At 41.6% G+C, this 19,402-nt stretch overlaps 1 protein-coding gene across 1 annotated transcript in view; it reads right to left on the reverse strand.

Annotated features, from left to right (window-relative positions):
* atp10a (ATPase phospholipid transporting 10A) overlaps positions 1-9,371 on the reverse strand; it is a 55,476-nt gene extending 46,105 nt beyond the window's left edge. The window contains exons 1-2 of the mRNA XM_080033352.1: positions 8,903-9,371; positions 3,592-3,796 (exon numbers count right to left, since the gene is read on the reverse strand). Of these exons, the coding sequence (XP_079889478.1) occupies positions 3,592-3,796; positions 8,903-9,330 (633 nt within the window). The 5' untranslated portion in view covers positions 9,331-9,371. The remainder of the gene's footprint in view (positions 1-3,591; positions 3,797-8,902) is intronic.
* Between the last annotated feature and the right edge of the window lie 10,031 nt (positions 9,372-19,402).

A 19,402-nucleotide genomic window follows, 5' to 3' on the forward strand; every position in this document is an offset into this window, starting at 1 on the left:
CAGACACAAAAATTCAGACATGCCAACCACTAGGTGGCGCTACAACAAAGGCAAACGCGTTTGGGGCTATAACTTCCACACCGAAAGTCCGACAGTCAAAAACTTTATATCCACAGATGCCCACAAGTCAGCTGCATCTTCTGGGATAGGCCACGCCCATTTGCGTATAGATAGATTTTTTGCTACATCGCAAAAACTGTGTCAGTCACCAAAACACACTCCTCCTAGAGTTTTTATCCGATTTGGACGAAACCAAAAGCATTATGCTCTACCGACTCCCACGAGCAAAAGTTCAATAAAGAATTTTTCTACGACCATCGGAAGACCAAACGGTAGCGCTTCAAACATTCGCGCAAATCTTTAAAAAAACAAAAACAAAAGGGATTTTCTTGAAACTCAAGGGACACTATCATGGGGCATACCTGAGTCTATACCAAAAATCTGGCCAAGAAATTCCTATGTATGCCGGATTTATTACACAAATTACTTTTGCACTTTCACTTCCTGTTTCGAACTATTTGGCGGGAAAATTCAAATAAGTGGAGAGGTTGACAATTTGATTTTGCTCATAACTCCCCAACCAAACATTGCACATTCAAAAACTTGACATCCACTTGTTTGGTACATTGAGCTGCATCTTTCTATCTAACGCAGTTTTGCGAAAGTCATCCATAGGGGGCGCCAAAACCACAAAACGCAAAGAAAAGGCGTTTGGGGCCATAACTTCCACACCGAACATCCCACAGTCAAAAACTTTATATCCACAGATGCCCACAAGTCAGCTGCATCTTTTGGGATAGGCCACGCCCATTTGCGGGTGGGAATTTTTTTCGCTACATCGCAAAAACTGTGTCAGTCACCAAAACACACACCTTCTACAGTTTTCGCCCGATTTGGACCACACCAAAAGCATTATGCTCTACCGACTCCCACGAGCAAAAGATGGCTAAATAATTTCTCTACGACCGTCGGAAGACCAAACGGTAGCGCTTTAAAGATTTGCACATTAGCTACCTTGTACCAAACTGCTCCTAAATCCAAAACGATTCATCCTATTGACACCAAACTTCACACATGTTTGTCCTATGGTTGCTTCTACTTTTTCCTTACATTGCTCCAAAAGGGGGCGCCAACAACACACTTGAGCATCTTTCTCTGCCATTTTTTCGCCTTTTGGACTATAACTCCCGAACCGAACATCCCACATTCAAAAACTTTACATCCCCGGATTCCGTGAAGCGAGGGGCCGGCGCCGCGGACGACGACGCCCGATCCCGAGTCGCACGGGACAGCTTGGCCCCCGTCCACAACTGCTTGCAGTTCTAGTTATTATTATTTTTCCTTACGTAAAAGTGGTGCTGCAGCCCAAACCGTAAAGGGTTGGGACATGCCACTTGCAGGGCTTATCCAGGTCCGTGCCTGGTACGCAGACAAAAAAATTCAGACATGCCAGCCACTAGGTGGCGCTACAACAAAGGAAAAGGCGTTTTGGGCTATAACATCCGCACCGAAAGTCCGACAGTCAAAAACTTTTTATCCACAGATGCCCACAAGTCAGCTGCATCTTTTGAGATAGGCCACGCCCATTTGCGTATATATACATTTTTCGCTACATCGCGAAAACTGTGTCAGTCACCAAAACATACTCCTCCTACAGTTTTCGCCCGATTTGGACGAAACCAAAAGCATTATGCTCTACCGACTCCCACGAGCAAAAGTAAGTCAAATAATTTTTCTACGACCATCGGAAGACCAAACGGTAGCGCTTTAAAGATTTGCGAAAATTCCTTAAAAAAATAAAATAAAGGGATTTTCTTGAAACTCAAGGGACACTATCATGGGGCGTACCTGAGTCTATACAAAAAATATGGGCAAGAAATTCCTTTGTGGGCCGGACTTATTAAAAAAAAGAGTTTTTCAATTTTTTTGCCTGTTTTCGCCATTTCCTAAGTCTTTCGGCGGGAAAATGGGAAAATTCAAAAAACTGTCTTTACAATGGAGAGGTTCACAATTTCATTTTGCTCATAACTCCCCAACCGAACATCGCACATTCAAAAACTTGACATCCACTTGTTTGGTACATTGAGCAACATCTTTCTATCAAACACAGTTTTGCAAATGTCATCCATAGGGGGTGCCAAAACCACAAAAAGCAAAGAAAACGCGTTTGGGGCTATAACTCCCACACCGAACATCGCACATTCAAAGACTTTATATCTCCGGATTCCGTGAAGCGAGGGGCCGGCGCCGCGGACGACGACGCCCGATCCCGAGTCGCGTGGGAGGCTTGGCCCCCGTTCACAACTGCTTGCAGTTCTAGTTATTATTATTCCTATTCCTTACGTAAAAGTGGTGCTGCAGCCCAAACCGTAAAGGGTTGGGACATGCCACTTGCATCACTAGTTCAGACCCCCGGTCTCTCAGCATACAAAAAAATTCAGACATGCCGGCCACTAGGTGGCGCTACAACAAAGGAAAAGGCGTTTTGGGCTATAACTTCCGCACCGAAAGGCCGACAGTCAAAAACTTTATATCCACAGATGCCCACAAGTCAGCTGCATCTTTTGAGATAGGCCACGCCCATTTGCGATAGGATAGATTTTTTGCTACGTCGCAAAAACTGTGTCAGTCACCAAAACATACTCCTCCTACAGTTTTTGCCCGATTTGGACGAAACCAAAAGCATTATGCTCTACCGACACCCACGAGCAAAAGCGGGTCAAATAGTTTTTCTACGACCATTGGAAGACCAAACGGTAGCGCTTTAAAGATTTGCGAAAATTCCTTAAAAAAAAAAAAAAAGGGGGATTTTCTTGAAACTGAAGGGAGACTATCATGGGGCATACCTGAGCCTATGGCAAAAATATGGGAAAGAAATTTTTATGTGGGCCGGACTTATTAAAAAAAATAGTTTTTCAATTTTTTTGCCTGTTTTCGCCATTTTCTAAGTCTTTAGGCGGGAAAATGGGAAAATTCAAAAAAGTGTCTTTACAATGGAGAGGTTGACAATTTCACTTTGCTATAACTCCCCAACCGAACATCGCACATTCAAAAACTTGACATCCACTTGTTTGGTACATTGAGCTGCATCTTTCTATCTAACGTAGTTTTGCGAATGTCATCCATAGGGGGCGCCAAAACCACAAAAAGCAAAGAAAACGCGTTTGGGGCTATAACTCCCAAACCGAAAATCCCACATTCAAAAACTTTACATCCCCGGATTCCGTGAAGCGAGGGGCCGGCGCCGTGGATGACGACGCCCGATCCCGAGTCGCGTGGGAGGCTTGGCCCCCGTTCACAACTGCTCGCAGTTCTAGTTTCATTTGTTCTGAAGGGAAATGAAAATTGAGCCGAAGTATGTAGGCGGGCGGTGCCAGGCTAGTCCCCACCCCCCCTCCATTTGAACTTTCTACACTAACTAAAGGTGAAAAACACCCACAAAAAAATATATATATAAAACTAATAATAAGTTTGTCTCCAAAAAGCAGCAAGGAAACTAGCTTCCAACACAGACCCAATTTGTCTGACCTGGACCAATTCTTGTATGCCGTGATATAAAGCATTAAGCGAGGAGCGCTGGATTCGTCTCACCAGGTCGTAGAAGCAGCGTAGGACCTGCCTCTGCTTGAGGTTGGTCTCTCCGTCCAGCGTGGCCGTCTCGATGTGAGCCAGCCGGTCGGGGTCACTGGAGCTCAGCAGCAGCACGTCGGCGGGCAGGATCTCGTTACACCTCAGCCTGATGAAGTCTCCCACGCGCACATCCTTCCAGTACTGCTCCACATAGCGCCGCTCCACTCTGACAGCAAGACAAGCAAGAGGACAAGAGAGAGCCTGCTGTCATGAGATGTTAGGGTCAACACATACAATGTACAGGTGCATCTAAAAAAAATTTATATCAATGAAGTAAAAAAATAAAAAAAAATAAAAATTCAACTTAAATTTAAAAAAGGTGAAACTTTCGTATATTGTGAATTCATTACACATTTCAGGAGATTGACATTTCTGTATAATTATAAATCTTTTTTTTTTCTAATATTTTGAGATACTGGATTTTTTATTCCATGAAGATGTCAGCCGTTATCATCAGACATTTAAACAAAAGAAAGGCCTGACATATTTCACTTTGTGTAATGGATCTAGATATGAAAGTTTCACTTTTTGAATGAACTTTTCCATGATATTAAAATGTTTTTAGATGCACCTGTACATAAAAGAAGCCATGTGGAGCCACTGATTTCAATCATTTGTGGTTCTTTTTAACTTCGGCTCGACTTCCAATACATTTGAACAGGAAAGCAAATGCATTAAAGCTGCTGTACCATGCATGTACTTTGTAAGATTTTCAATTTAAAAAACGTTTTTTTATATTGTTTTTCAGTGGCATTCTGTCCACAACAACCATTCCACTTCAATTTGTCTGTCTGTGACTAGACCAGAGATCTCCTCTAAATGCTACCACCGTCTGCCGCCCCCTACATTCACAGCAGAATGACACAAGCAATAAGGAAGTGTATATAATAATAAAAAGCATTACTAGTAGCGACAAAAATAAAAACAAAAGCGCTGCACTTTGGATAACTATTTAGCTAATTATTTAGACATGGCAGAGCAGTCAATAAAAACATCACAAGTTCCTGTTACATAGTAATACGTAGTACGGCTTTATTTTTATTAATATTATTAATTATTATTCAGGAGCGCTTGTTTGGAGATGCTTGAGCTGGTGTTAACAACCTTGCTTAGCTAGAGGCATTCCTCTCAACTGCTTCCTCAATATTAATCAGAGTGTAGTTAGCGAGCATTGCATCTTGCCTGAGTCCATGAGACTTATACAGAGGTTAAAAAAACAAAACACCATTGCTCAACTTAGGAAGAGCGGTCCCACTAGTACAACACTACATTGTCTCTGTTTAGGAAAATCTCCCCAGGGTTTTTTCTTCTATTTTTAGTCCATGTCAACGGCCTGATTTTTTTACCTTCTTTTTTTAACTATAATAGAGTATGTGGTGGTAACGTTGGGATACTGTCAATGATGTCACTATTTCGGAACAGAACTTGCTGAACTCTCAACCATTAACCTGCAAAACAAAAACACTCACATAGTGGAGAGGACTTCACTAATGGTAACGACTAAGGGTTTTCATTTCGACACAATGTGACATTCCTGGTAGCAAATATGCTAAATAATGCATCGGAAAAACACCTGGTTATTTATTCATAACACGCACACGCACACACGCACGGCATTAATGACTCACATCCGACTATATAAAAAACACTGCTTTCCTTGAGTCGCTGGAAATCTAACTTTTTCCATGCACTTGGTATACTGTACTATAGACACAAACACATGTTGAACAGAACAAAGTCAATAAGGGACATTGGCACATTAAAAGCTTATGCAAGTAAGATTAGCTCTTTTCTGTTGTTGTTTTTACCATTGCCTGAAAATAAATCAATAAGCCTTGGGACAAAGAATAGACTTGCTTAAGATAGAGCAGAGTATTGTGAAATAAGTGACCCACATTTGTAAAGTTTGCTATTACAGAGAATGTCCCAGTGCAAAGTGTAAGGTATTAAATACAAAGGCCTATGATAGCAACAAGGCAGAATACACTAGCTAGTGCACTAACACTGGCTGATCAGTCAACTAGTTCCCTGAAGTGACACTTTGAAATCATGTGCTACAGTAAATATTTTGGGTCTGGGTTTGCTTTAAGCTACACTGCACAACATTCATCAGCAATTTTCTTGATAATCCAATTATCATTTCCTTTGGTTCCTGCTTCTCAAACTTAAAAGGGTTTTGCTGATTTTCTTTGTCATGTCATGAGAGAAAGTTAAAAAATCTTTGGGTTTTGGACTGCTTTGTATTTCATCACTTTGGGCTGTTTCTTCTAGCATTTTCTTCTATCTAAACCATTAACCAGGAAGTATTTGGCAGATTAATCATGATTAAAATAACATTATACAGTAGAGTAGATACGAGGAACTGTCAGTTTTTTATTCTAGCTGCAACTTTTGGATAAAAGCGGTAGTGAATTCACCACACTAGCACAACAGGCTAGTGAATACCTCCATGAAGAGAGACCACAGAAGAGTCGTGATGAAGTAATGTATTTATATGTGACTATGTCAGATTAATAATGATATGACGATGGTGAAGCAGAGTAAACTTTGATTTTAGTAACTTTCATAAAACACAGGAATATTCCAGTCTGCCTGCCGTGAATCATTTTGTCTTAGTTCCCGGGAAAAACCAGACCTAATGTGCAAAGCATTAATAATAAATATAGAAAAATAGCGTTGATGGTCTTGTTTGCTGTTACAGGTCATTTGTGATTATCAGAAGAAATATTTGACTGTTTCAAAAACAACGTAAGGTAAAGGCAGTGTCGAAGCAGCTTAACACTTAATAAAAAGCAATAAAACACTTCTTTTAAGTCACGTGAAAATGCCAAAAGATTGAACGTTTTTTTAAAAAGATGACTGAGAGATGAAGATGTAAGCAAACATGCAGACTCTCGCACGTCGCTCTGAATTTACATTTGATAATGAGTGGACCTAATGAGCACGTGGTTGATGTCATCTTTGACTTCCCACCTTGTTAGTAGCCCCAGTGTCACCAGAACATACCAGGACAGGACTAATCTCTGAATACCATGTCTGTTGGAATTAGCCCTGAGCGCTCTTCACTTCAAAAAGGTCACGGCTAATACTCTCAATGTTTAATCCAATACCACCGTCCGTCCTCCTGATAAAAGGAAATCCTCAACAGCACTGGGACTTTTCTTTGAAGGTGTCTCCAAATGCCACAGTAAGCTTTGTCCTTTTTATTTATTTTTTATCAATGAACAATAAAACCACTAGGGACCCTTTCTGAATTTAAAAAAAAAAGTTAACCAAAGACAAGTCTGTCCGATGAAGATGGATCATTTCTGCGGTCTGTTCTTCAATGCCTCTTCGATATGGAATTTATCTTCCAATCTGGTGCCTGACCGCAGAATAACTTCAGTAAATAGAGCAGTAAAAAAAGATGGCCACACGCATGCTGCTGCTACTAATAATGAACTATGCAAGATAGGATAGATCAGCTGTGGTCAGACTGGACCATCAGTGAGCTGGAGGGTTTCTGGAAGGCAGCAGCACTGTAGGCAGCGGATGTTTTAGCACACACTGTGTAAAGCAAACATTCCAATAAACTAAATTTGTTAGTGCAGAAGGCCTGATTAGATTGGGCGTGTGTATGTCTTTGAACTGTCCAGGATCCACATTCAAGGGAGGAAATCAGTGTTGATAGATACCACAAGAAAAGAACAGCTTGTGGCTTGTTTCCATCATCCAGCCTTACTGTAAATATTAGCATTTTTGATTAAAAAAAAAATGGATTTGCCACATCATAAATAAAAGGCCGCTCCTGCTTTGCTAGGTGAAGTGAAGTGTCTGTGTGTGGAGAAGATGTATTAGGTAAACAATGCTGACCCGCTTCACCTGAAGGGAGAAGTTTTTTCCCCAGAGAAATAAAGTGATAGATATTTTACTTTTTTTCAGAGGCTATGTGTGTATTTAACCTTGAGAAGAAAAGAATGGAAATAAAGCTGCTGCTGCTGCTGCTGTGTAGGTTTAGTCTAGTCAGCTGTTGCCAGGTCGAGAAAGGGAGAATGTTTTTGCACAATATCGCCACGGACGGCATGAAGAAGAAAATTCAATTATGTCCAACCTTGACAGAACAACTCTTGGGTCACGACTTTGCTGGAGCCGCGGAGCCGTGAAACACTGAGCCTTTTGATTACCATGAATTATGCTCTGTGCATGGGCCACAGTGCTGCTTTTCATTAGCAATAACCTGCCTGCAAACACACACACACACACACACACACACACACACACACACACACACACACACACTCAGGAATAAAGTTAGTCACAGAGTACGCTCAGGTTGTCAGGTAACACACTTTCACAGATTCATGAACCATGACAGGCAACATCTGTATTGTTGGAAAAGTAGCTTAACGCGTCACAGACAGACCTTTGGCAACACACTGGAGGATTTACTGGACTTTATGGAATCCACTGGTGATCTATGCTTCATATGTGTGAGCCAGGTTTAACGCTATGGTCAAAAAATGTTTATTCCCCCCTCCTCCCCCCCCCATCCTGGACACACACATAATTATAGGAGGAGTCAGTGATTCTGGTGAACACTTGTTGTCAAAAGTCACTTTGTCAAAATCAGTGAATATTTCCTCATGATCCGCTACCTGTCTGAACTGTGTGTGTGTGTGTGTGTGTGTGTGTGTGTGTGTGTGTGTGTGTGTGTGTGTGTGTGTGTGTGTGTGTGTGTGTGTGTGTGGATAAAATTTGATGATATATTACACAGCCTAGGCTCTGTAAACTGGTAGGCTATGTAAACAGGTATATAAACATCATGTCCGTTTACAAAGCTGCGTATTAACACCAGCTTTTTTCCCCCCAGCGGGCACACAATTCAGACAGGTAGGTGGATCGTGAGGAGATATTCACTGATTTTGAGAATAAGTGATTTGGACAACCAGCATTCTCCAGAATCACTTCCTCCACCTTTACTAGGCTATGTGCCAGGTTGCATGGTCTGCAAAGAAAGAAAGTTGAGAAAAATGTGTCTCCATGGTTTGTGACTGCCACACAACTCCATCAGCTGACGTGAACACATGTGTGTGTGTGTGTGTGTGTGTGTGTGTGTGTGTGTGTGTGTGTGTGTGTGTGTGTGTGTGTGTGTGTGTGTGTGTGATGCATCTAGGAAGGACAGCTTGTACACTGAGTGAGTAGAAAAAAATAACCCAACACACACACACAAAGTTTGAGCAACAGCTGGACACCGCTGGCTGCTCTGCTGCTGCATGCCGAGGCCCCATCTTACCTGCCGTAGACCAGACAGTCCATGTGATTGATCTCCTTATCGGACCGGTGCCTCCTGTAGTCCTCCCATAGGTCTTTGATGGCAGTGACAGACAAAATAAAGACCACAGGGGCCAGGGCAAGTTCGGGCTGGAACGCCTTGACTACTGGAACGAAATTCAGCAGGGCGATGAAGACAAAGTAAACATTGGCGAAGCGATGAAACTGTTCAAAAAGGTTCTTTGGCAGGAAAGACAGCAGAGTGTATTTGGTCGTCTTAATCTTGTTGTCCGCATAGAGTCGGTTGGGGTTTTCCTCCCCTTTGGCTTTCTCGTACAGTATGTTCGCGTGGACAGTCCTGGTTTTGTTCTCTTTGGTTTTCTCCTTTCTTTGCCTTTTGACTTTTGCCGTTTCGGCCGAGCCGGGCTCTTCGGCGGTCTCCCGCGCCATAGCCAGTCCCAGGCTGCTTCAAACTTTCCCACAGCTGAGCTCGTCTTCGCGTCCTCTCTCATACAAAACAACACAAAGCGCTCGTTAAGTTATCATTCTTTTACCGCGTGGACAAAGTTTTCGTCAGCCCCCTCTCGTTTTATTCACACAAACAGCTCCATTACATCCATGTCGACTCCTCTTTGAGCGAGTCAGAGGAAAACTTTTGCTTGTTTAGCTTCTCCTTTTTTCCCCTATAGCTGGGAAGGATGCTGAGATAGTAGGGAGGCATAACTAGGACTTCCCCACAGCTCAGCAGATGATTTGTATATCATGCGGATAGGCCTGAGCCAGGGGTCGCGTGCTTCTCTCTCGTGTGTAGGTTAGCAGACGCGCGCAGGCTGCGCACAATAGGACGTTCGTCAGCGGGCCAGGGGTCGCACTCCTTTGGAAATCTGACCCGCAGGCCCCTCCTAGAACCAACCTGTTTTTTTTTTGTCTCCAAGTGCCACGCGGTATTATTGGAGTGTACTGTGGCTCACAGGAAGCTACGGAATATCGACAGTTTATTGGTGGGTGAACTTTTATACAAGAACAACTGTTCGGTGAAAGAGAAAAATGACTTGAAACACTTGTTCTCTTTTTCTGTCTGTGAAACAGAATATAGCCTAATGTTATTTAGAATTTGACTCTTAGACATCACTGCCAAATACAATAATAAAATTGTTGATTATACTAATGTAGGATATAGTACAGTATATAGATGGATAGATCATATTGCAGAAAGAAAATCACAACTAGCTACTTAAACAGTAGGCCTACTAAAATGACACTGCAATGAAAACATTTTAAAAACTATAGGACCAAACTCTAAATAGCCTATAGGCCTACTGGCTGTAGGTTCTGGTGAGATAGGACAATAACCTGCTTGTGTGCCATAATATTTTTCCAGATCACCACTATCATAACTTTGTCTTACTGAGAGTTAAAAGTGCAACAGTATTTTGCTGATGCTGTGGGCCTCCTCAGCCCTATTGATCAATAAAACCCTTAATAAGCCTCTGTAGCTTTACAAAAGCCTTAAACAAAAGAGATAAAGTGAGCGGTTGAATAGCTGATGAAGGGAGTCAAACATCTAGGTTAGATGTAAGCATAGCCTTTTAGCTTTCTAAAGACACTGTTTTTCTAAAGACCTAAGACGAACATATCTAATAGAAGAGCTGTCTGCTGGATGTGAGAGAATCCGATTCCTAACACTGTGTCTCTGTTAATGTTTTCATGTTTGTCTGCTCCCTAGGGGCCAAAACACTACAAAAATACACCTTTAAATCACAGAGGCTCTGTATGCCTTTCATGTCCCTGCTTTCTTTGACATGGTATTATGTACTCATTTCATTACAATATATGCCCCATTAAAGTAAAATAGTTATTGCCATACATCTGATGATATACTGTTATATCTTTATACAATCATTATCTAATTAGCCTTATTTTATATTAGATGAAGTATAATTACAACCATGCTGTAGCCTACCTTTTTAGATGCTACCACCATAGCGTGACCAACTTTGGAAGTACCCTCCACATAGGGACTTTAAAGTGTGTTGCATGACCTGAAAGGGACAGTGCCAATTTGAGATAACGACCCTGCACGCAGTCCGTACAAAAAAAAATGCTTCAAAGTCCCAGTAAAACTTTGTATGAGGACTAAAACTTGAACTCATAGCTCAAAGCTGTGAGTATTAGCAGGCTATAGTATACCTCCGGAGACCATTGGCCACTTAGCCAGCATGGTTCCCCAGAGGAGATAAATCAAAGTCCATCCTATAGGCTAGTCTACAGCAATTTGCTTCAGGAGCATCCAGCTGTTGAGCTTCAAAGTAATGGCTGATTGTACACTGTGGCATCTTGGCATTCAGAACAATTCAATTTTCCCCATGATAAACGACCAGAGGGAAGGTGGATTGGAGTCAACGGGTCGACTCTGGCCTTAAAAAAAACAGCTACTGCCCCCCCCCCCCCCCCCCCGCTCCGAGCCAAAAATAAGGACAAAACTAAAATCAGATTGGGTTGTTTTTCAGGACTGAAAATCAAATAATCCCATACTTCTGTTCCTTCTTGGAAAATCAGGTTTTGTTTCATCCTGTGTTTCTCCGAGGGTCAAACATCCCAGAATCCCAAGTATACAGTGATCCATATCAAATCTTACAATAGTGTCAAGAGATGGGAAAAACAAGATGTATAAAGTTATCCTTCTGGTTTCTTCCTGATTTGATTTATTTCCCTTGCACATAATGTCGCAGAATACCCCTTTATTTTTTTCAGTTGTTGAATTTGCGTTTTGAGAGTTGCTGAATTAAATGTTATCACTAAAGGAGTTGATATCCATTTTTTTTTTTTTTTTTTTTGTGGAATTGGAATCTGTGTGGTATGTCCACAGCACGTGGCTTTATTAATGACAATTCAAAAATGATAGATACTGTCCAATGTCCATTTGTGTTCATGATGATTTCATGCTGGTGTCCTTCAGTGGAACATAAAAGTTACATCAGCAGAACCCCGCCCCCCCCCCCCCCCCTCCTCCTGCCAAGGGTAAACTGATGTGCTGCCCTGAAACAGAAGCTGACAGGACAGCCCATTGTATATGAGTATGGTGGATGTCATGAGTGTATGTTTATTCATTTACTCAGCATGAAGCAAGGCAAAGCTGACAGGGATAGGCTATCTTAACTATAGATTTTTTTTAATCCTCAGGTTAAACATATGAGTTCATTCAGTTGCACGCGTGTTACTTTATCAATAATGTCAGACTGTTCAAACTAAGAAATCTAAACAATGATAAGCATCAGTCATTTTATGAGCCCCAGACAAAGGTGTGTACGGGCATGTTCATCACTTTTCAGTGTCCCACCCCTGCATACTGTTTATATCAAATTTCTTCTAAGCCATCTTTCCATTTTTGTGTTTTAAGTCAATTAGATAAAGCATTGTGAAATGACCAACCACTGTGGTACTCGTGGTGCAGTGGTTAGAGGCCCCCATACACCCCCCCCCCCCCTAAAAACCTTAATCGAAAAAGGTAACTAGTAACTGCAGTTGTAGAATGAATGTCGTAGACTAAAAATAAAAATATTTTCCGCTGAAATGAACTATAAAGTAGCATTAAATGTCAAGTAAATCATTCTTCTATCTGTACTTAAATGACACTCAGCCTAAATAAAAAACTCCCTCACAAAGTGAAGAAACTCATAATAGTAGGCTACTAAATAGCACAATGTGCACCGTGTCGGAGAAGGCTTTGATAGTAGCATAGACACAGCTGCAGCTCATCCTCTCTCCCAGCATGCGACCTGCCAGAAGAGGGCATGATATCACAATCAGTACACACTCGCTTCAATTCTCCCAGTGCAATGTCTGACCTATACAGCCTGCCTCTGTTTGCACATACATACTGTATGTTTGAGTGCAGGGAACGGAATTATAAATGAGCACACTGTATGTTTTCATGTCTTCCATTAAAGGTGAAGTAAGCGGTTTATTTATGTTAATATAAATCGCTCTTTATTCATACAGTGATCACTTACATAATGTGCGCGTTTCATAAAGCCGATCTCTCAGTCAGCTGCTTTGCATGTAATCGGCTAATAAACTTTTCGGGGGATCCCGAAATTATTATCCAATCACAAGAGAGAACGCTACAAACCGACACCTGTCTCACTTATGGTCTCACTGCCGGTGCACGCCAGAGCGACAGATGGGTGAATGTTTATGCGCCTACAATGGCGGAGCAGGTAAAAATCCTTCCCAATATCTGTTTTGATGGTTTTTATCATGTTTTTATCACACTGAGATGATGCTAGATAACTCGCTGCATGAAGACCGCAGTGCATTAATGTGGTGACGTAGGGACGAGCGAGGGGACATGCTCACTGACAGGAAGTTAGCTAAAAGAACCATTCCGCTTACAGCACCTTTAAGGTTCTTCGTTTGTTTTGCTTACTCTCAAACTGTAGGCTATTATATAAACAAATATACAAATATGGATATGAATTGAGGTGTAAATGGAAAGATGTTATATATTCCAAACAGACACAACTCTCTCTATTTCTCTGGTGGATCAGTTAACCTTGACAAATGTAGAGGGTTTTAGAAATGAATGATTTGACTAGAAAGCTCTTTCAAAACCACACAATGTCTATCCTGAGTGAGAACGGCATTCTCCTGTTGCCTAGAGACTGAGCAACATTTACTGTAGATCCTCCGTCGGCCTGAAGTGATCCGTAGGTGTTGAGAAACCTTCGAGGAAGCCATGAATGTACTGTAGCCGAGATGAAAAAGACAGATATAAGGTCCAACTCCTTATACCATTCCAACATGTTTGAGTTTGTAGGCAGCAGACCATGATAATACTGTCTGGCTGCTGTTATATTTCAATCCAAACATGTTTAAAAATGAGTGCATCTTGAATAATTTCTTCCCAAAAATATGACAACGTTTATGTTGTGAATCAGTCTGACTGATGATCACCTTATTCAATGTCTTTTCATAAATGAATATGTTACCCTTTGTCACTCATAAAAGCAGTACTTGTCAAAGGCCTCTGATTTACACTGGGCCAGGAGCAAAAACCTACAGATTCTGTTGAAGTTTCAGATCAATGTGGTGGCTTGATGTACAGTGACTCCATTGGACATTGTACCAAAAGTAATCAGTCACAGTGCACAGTGGCATCAACAACCAAGGACTAAATACACTTAGTAACAGCAGACGGATCGTTACAAATCCCCACACGTTCAACTTCCTCATGCAATGTCTTATAGGCTTTTTGGCTCAGTCAGGTTTATAACACTGGCCCAGTTAATGAGATAATGACGTGAGGTCGCAGTGATGAAATGACTGGGGGATATTGCCAACAAAATGCTGTGTACAATTGAACAGACACTTTGTTTTAAGATTAGCATAAATAAATAACTGTCTCAACAAATATCACGAAAATGTGAACAGCATGTGTGAACACAGCTCTTACTGCGTGTGTGTGAGTGGGGGGGGGGGAGGGGGGGATACATGAGAACAAAACAGCTCATTGTACCATTATAGTAGCCTTGGACACCTCGTAGAACTTGACCCTGGCCTTTACAAAAAACCTCCAGCGATGTACAACGCCCAGTCAAGCTTTTGTGAACTTGTATATCTGTGAAGTAGAAAAAGAAAAGAGTTTAGGCTGTGGAGAGAGCCTCATAATATACCATTCTCTGAACACATGTGTTACCCACCCACTCCTTCTTGGGATGGCACCATCACAAATGCACCTCCTCCAAACATTCACCAAAACTGCTCTGGGAAACAGGAGACGCTTGTTCGAAAAATTACTGTTGAAATCATCACAAACAGAATTGCACGACTATAGGCAATACCAGCACGCCCTCATGTACTGATTATAACAGCATGACAAGAGGAGTCTTCAGGGTTCTCCACTGTGGTAGGGCCGTAGTGGCTGGCTTTCCTTATAGCAAATGTAAAGTGCAGCAGCGTTATCATCAGTCAATCAATAACCTTTATTTTCACTCGGTTGAACTGAGGTTTCCCTCATTTACAGTGACGACGAGCATACACAATAAACGTAAGCACAAGGACAACATATAATGAGCAGAGAAAACAGAAATAAAAAATAATAATATACATTAATTCAGGTGAAAGCCTGTGTGTACAAAGAATGCAGGGTTCTGATCTGTGTTTAATGAGGAAGCTCAGTGTGAATGAACAATCCTCTGGAGGATTCACGGTGTGGATACGGCCCTGCTTAATTAAAGAGACGTGTTGCCATTTTGATGCAGATTAGTTCAAAACGAGTGTCTCACTTAGCTGCACTGAGCGCTCCCTCAGATAGTCGGGACTGATGTGGCACAAACAGGGGACTTCAGCCGGGAACAACACTCACAATTTGTATAGATAAAATTAAGCAAGATAAGAATAGCTTACAGCTTAGGGAGGAGAGACAGGCTGAGTTTTCTTCATGTTAAATACAATGAAATGACTGACACAGTCTAAATTGAGGAAATAGACAGGTACAATCTGTTACAGTGTCACTTTATTACTAAAGTCAAATGACTGATGGTAAAAAAGCAATTAAACATGCCAGGGTTGTACATATAGGTGATTTTAAGTCGTGCAGGAAGCAGCATGGCTAGAAAAAGCTGGTGAAACGTTTCATGGACCCAGAGGAAGAAGCCTATAGCTTTAGTGATCCCCTTACAAACATAAATAGCGCCACCAACAGGATGCCTATTGCCTGATGTATCTGTAGCCTACTACTGTACTAGTGTGTTTTGCTATGAAGTTTAGTACTGACACAACATTTCTAGTCCGGCAAACATTTCCAGAATGTTAGCATACTGACGTTTGCATTTAGCCCAGAGCGCCCGCTGTGCCCAAATACAGTGCCTCATAGGGGCCGCTAGCAAAGCTGAAGAATTTTAGCCTTGTTTTCATAAAAACCCTATACCGGTTAATTATTAACAAGCGCCTGTGTTTTGTTATTACAGTTGATCCATAGCACTGGGAAAAACTCTCACTTGCTATATGCGTGTGCGCAGGGTCCGGTCATCAAAGGATTCAGCTGACTGCTTCTTCAATGTATAATGCATTCAGTGGTTCAGTGTGCAGAGGTCCAAATAAATCAAAGCAATTAACTCAATAATTGATTTGATGAATTTCCTCGCAAAAAAAAAAAAAAAAAATGGAGACACGTTTTTTTTGCTAAATTTGCAGAAAATGTGCAGCTGGTGGGGCGTGGGGGAAATCACAGAGAGAGGGAGAGAGAGAGAGAGAGAGAGATTGCGATTGCATAAACAATGAGCGCATTGTGCCAGAGGGTAAGGCACTCTTAATTAAAAGACACTGGAATCCACAGTCACAATAAGAGCCTTTAATCAATGACTGAGCGGTGGATATATGCCAGTCAGATGGGAAAGCTAAAGCAGATACTTCCAGTCAAGCAGATAATGATCATTATCAAATGTAATTTTACTAACATCAGCGGCATCTTACAATTAATACTGGAGCGTATATACACACAGCTCTGAGTTAATGAGGATGTGCTTGAGAGTTTAAATAGTTGCTTTCTTTGTCCTGTCTGATGACCTTCCCCTTGAAAAACTTTTGGGGGCGCCCTTAGCTCAGTAGGGCGTACCCGGGTTCGGGCGGACCCGGGTTCGATTCCAGCCCGCGGTCGTTCTCTGCATGTCACTCCCCTCTCTGCCCCATTTCAACTCTGTCTCTACACTATCAATAATACATAAAAATGGCAAAAAAAATATCTTAAAAAAATTAAAATAAAGTTTAGAGTCATGCGAAAATAATCCCTCTCGATAACCCATTATGCCCCACTAGAATGCATGGTGGTGTGTTTAGCTGCAAGAGGGGGAAAAGAGGTGCGCACATGGGCTGTGCATTAATACTGGAGCACACACACAGTTCAGAGCACACCCACAGTACGGAAAGGTTATTATAGATTATAATATATTCACTGAATTTGACACAAAAGTGATTTTTGACGATAAGCGTTCTCCAAAAAAACGCTGACTACACCTTTATTGACAATGCTAACACATGCCATGTTCACCATCTATTTACTAGTTAGCACTATAACAATGTCAAAGGTTTTGCAGATAATATCTCATACCAAAGTATATGGAACATTTTCATTTTGACCATGACTAGATGAACAACAGGCTACAGTACTGAATACACCTTGCAGTGTAATGCATTCAAAAGTTACTCTAATGTAAGTCATCGGTTTAAAAAAAAAAAAAAAAAAGAGGTTGGAGCACAGTTGATTCCCATGACATTGTTGAATGACTCAAATCAATATTTAATTCCAAATTAACAGCGGTTTGTTCTTGGCAGGTATTGATCCCATAGACCTGAGGAAGGAGTTATCGCACACAAATCATTAAAAAAATTATTTTGCTATTCCTGCTCTGCTTACCCTCGGGGACATGCGTAGGGCGTATATGGCAGTGTGCAGGGACTTTCAATGAACAGAGAGGAGGATTGTATCTGCTTAACCGCTTGTAATTGTGCTCCCCTAAAAGCAAACGAGTGCACTTTTTAGTCATATTAGAAATTAAATGTCCCTTATTATGGTATATATTCTGTATCATGTAATGTGTGTGTGGAGGGCTCCAAAGTCAGGCTGGACCATTACTTAATCTTTCTGCTCTGAGTCGTCAGTCTTACTGGCCTTAATGCCACTCTTACTAAATGACATTATGGTTAATCTGACACAAAATGGCAGAATCTCCCCATTTGTCATGTAGATGATGGAAGCTTTTCATTTTGAATGTCAGTGTAATGAGAGGGAAATCGTTCAATTCTTTTTGGTCAGGGCTGCCATCTTTGAATGGTCCATGGAGGGCCATAAATCACTGCCCACCATGCACAGCATTGTAATTTAGCACATACGCCGCTGTACTCCCCCCAGACATGCTGTGAGATATTACTGTACATGCACTCTTAATACTTACTCTCCTAAGAACACTACAATAACCTGCCACAGGAGAACTGTCTTAAATGGTACACCTTTAATTCAGCTAGAAAACCTCTCTCCCAGCATGTTTATTAACACACTTAAAAAGCATGGACTGCTGTGGTCAATGTGCTATGTGGTGCTCAAAGACAAGGGTTTTACAGTTCGCACACAACACTTTTTACTCGCCAATGCCCAGTGAAATGCTCGCACTGTCGAGCCTTGACAACCATAGTAGACCATGGGCCACGGCCTTTTTATCTCATCTGAAGCGGCGCCATGATGGGGCACACATTTTTGGTAAAAAATCACATCATAGGGGCATTTGTGCGTGCATGTGTGTGTGTGTGTGTGTGTGTGTGTGTGTGTGTGTGTGTGTGTGTGTGTGTGTGTGTGTGTGTGTGTGTTTGTGTGTCACTTAATTCAGCCATGAAGTGAAAGTTACTGTATTAACTTTGGATGTGAGAAATGCTTAACTGCAGGAATGAACTTCCCTTTGTAGAATGAATTGGTCAAGTGTGAAGCGGCCAGTGATGCAGTTAGATGCTGATGAGCTGTGAGCGTGATGCAGCTTTACGTTGCGATATACATACTTTACAGCAGTAGAGAACAAATGGCATACATATATCCAGGAGCATGCGTACATATACTGTATACTGCGGCCCAGATAATGCAGTACAATTAAAACTAAACTCATTTTACAGGACATTTATTGGCATAAAGTCATTAATGTCTCCTCTATGAGCCAAATGGCACATCCTGCATTCATTTCCCACTCCCCCCTCTTCCCCATGCTCTTCATTATTCCTCACTTCTCTTCTTTCAAATATTTGTTTCAGGTTAGGTGAGGGAGTAAAGGGAAAGACAGTAGTTTATTTATTTATTGAGAGACTTGGGCAGGACAAACAAATCTCTGGGTAAATAAAGTAACATTGTCTACTGTGCTGTGTCATGTTGTGTAATGCAATCCAATGTGGAGAGAGGGGCCACAGACCAAAGCATGGCTGAATGAATCAGGATATTAGGGGCAAAAGTGTCACACTGAGGAGAATCCTGACCCTCGGGGTGTGAAGTTATCCCTATTACTCAATGCATACCAGGAGTCCAGCTTACACGCAACGACAGGATAGAGATTCAGTTGCAAATGTGTGTGTGTGTGTGTGTGTGTGTGTGTGTGTGTGTGTGTGTGTGTGTGTGTGTTAACATGGGAAACAAGAACATGAAAGATTATGGTAGTGTGAAAAAAATAAATATTAGAATGCTTCTGGATAGGGATGTGCCAGTGGCTGATTTGTGAAGGCCATCCTTCAGACATCACTGTGTGCGCCAGTGGTCAGAATGGTTAGGTAGCAGGCCCAGAGAAACAAAACGAGAATCAGTAAAGACCATGACACTCTCAGTAGAAGCAGAAGAACTGAAGGGTTAGGGTACTGATGAGTTGGATATGTCACTACAAGTAACCCTTTCTAAATCAAATTATGACATTTCATCCATTGTTGATAGGAAAAAAAGTTGGTATTTAATTATACCAACTTAAAACTATATTTTACTTAAAATGTGGCCTAT

Source organism: Ammodytes marinus, assembly GCF_949987685.1.
Source record: "Ammodytes marinus genome assembly, chromosome: 8".
In the NCBI taxonomy this organism is placed as follows: Eukaryota; Metazoa; Chordata; class Actinopteri; order Uranoscopiformes; family Ammodytidae; genus Ammodytes; species Ammodytes marinus.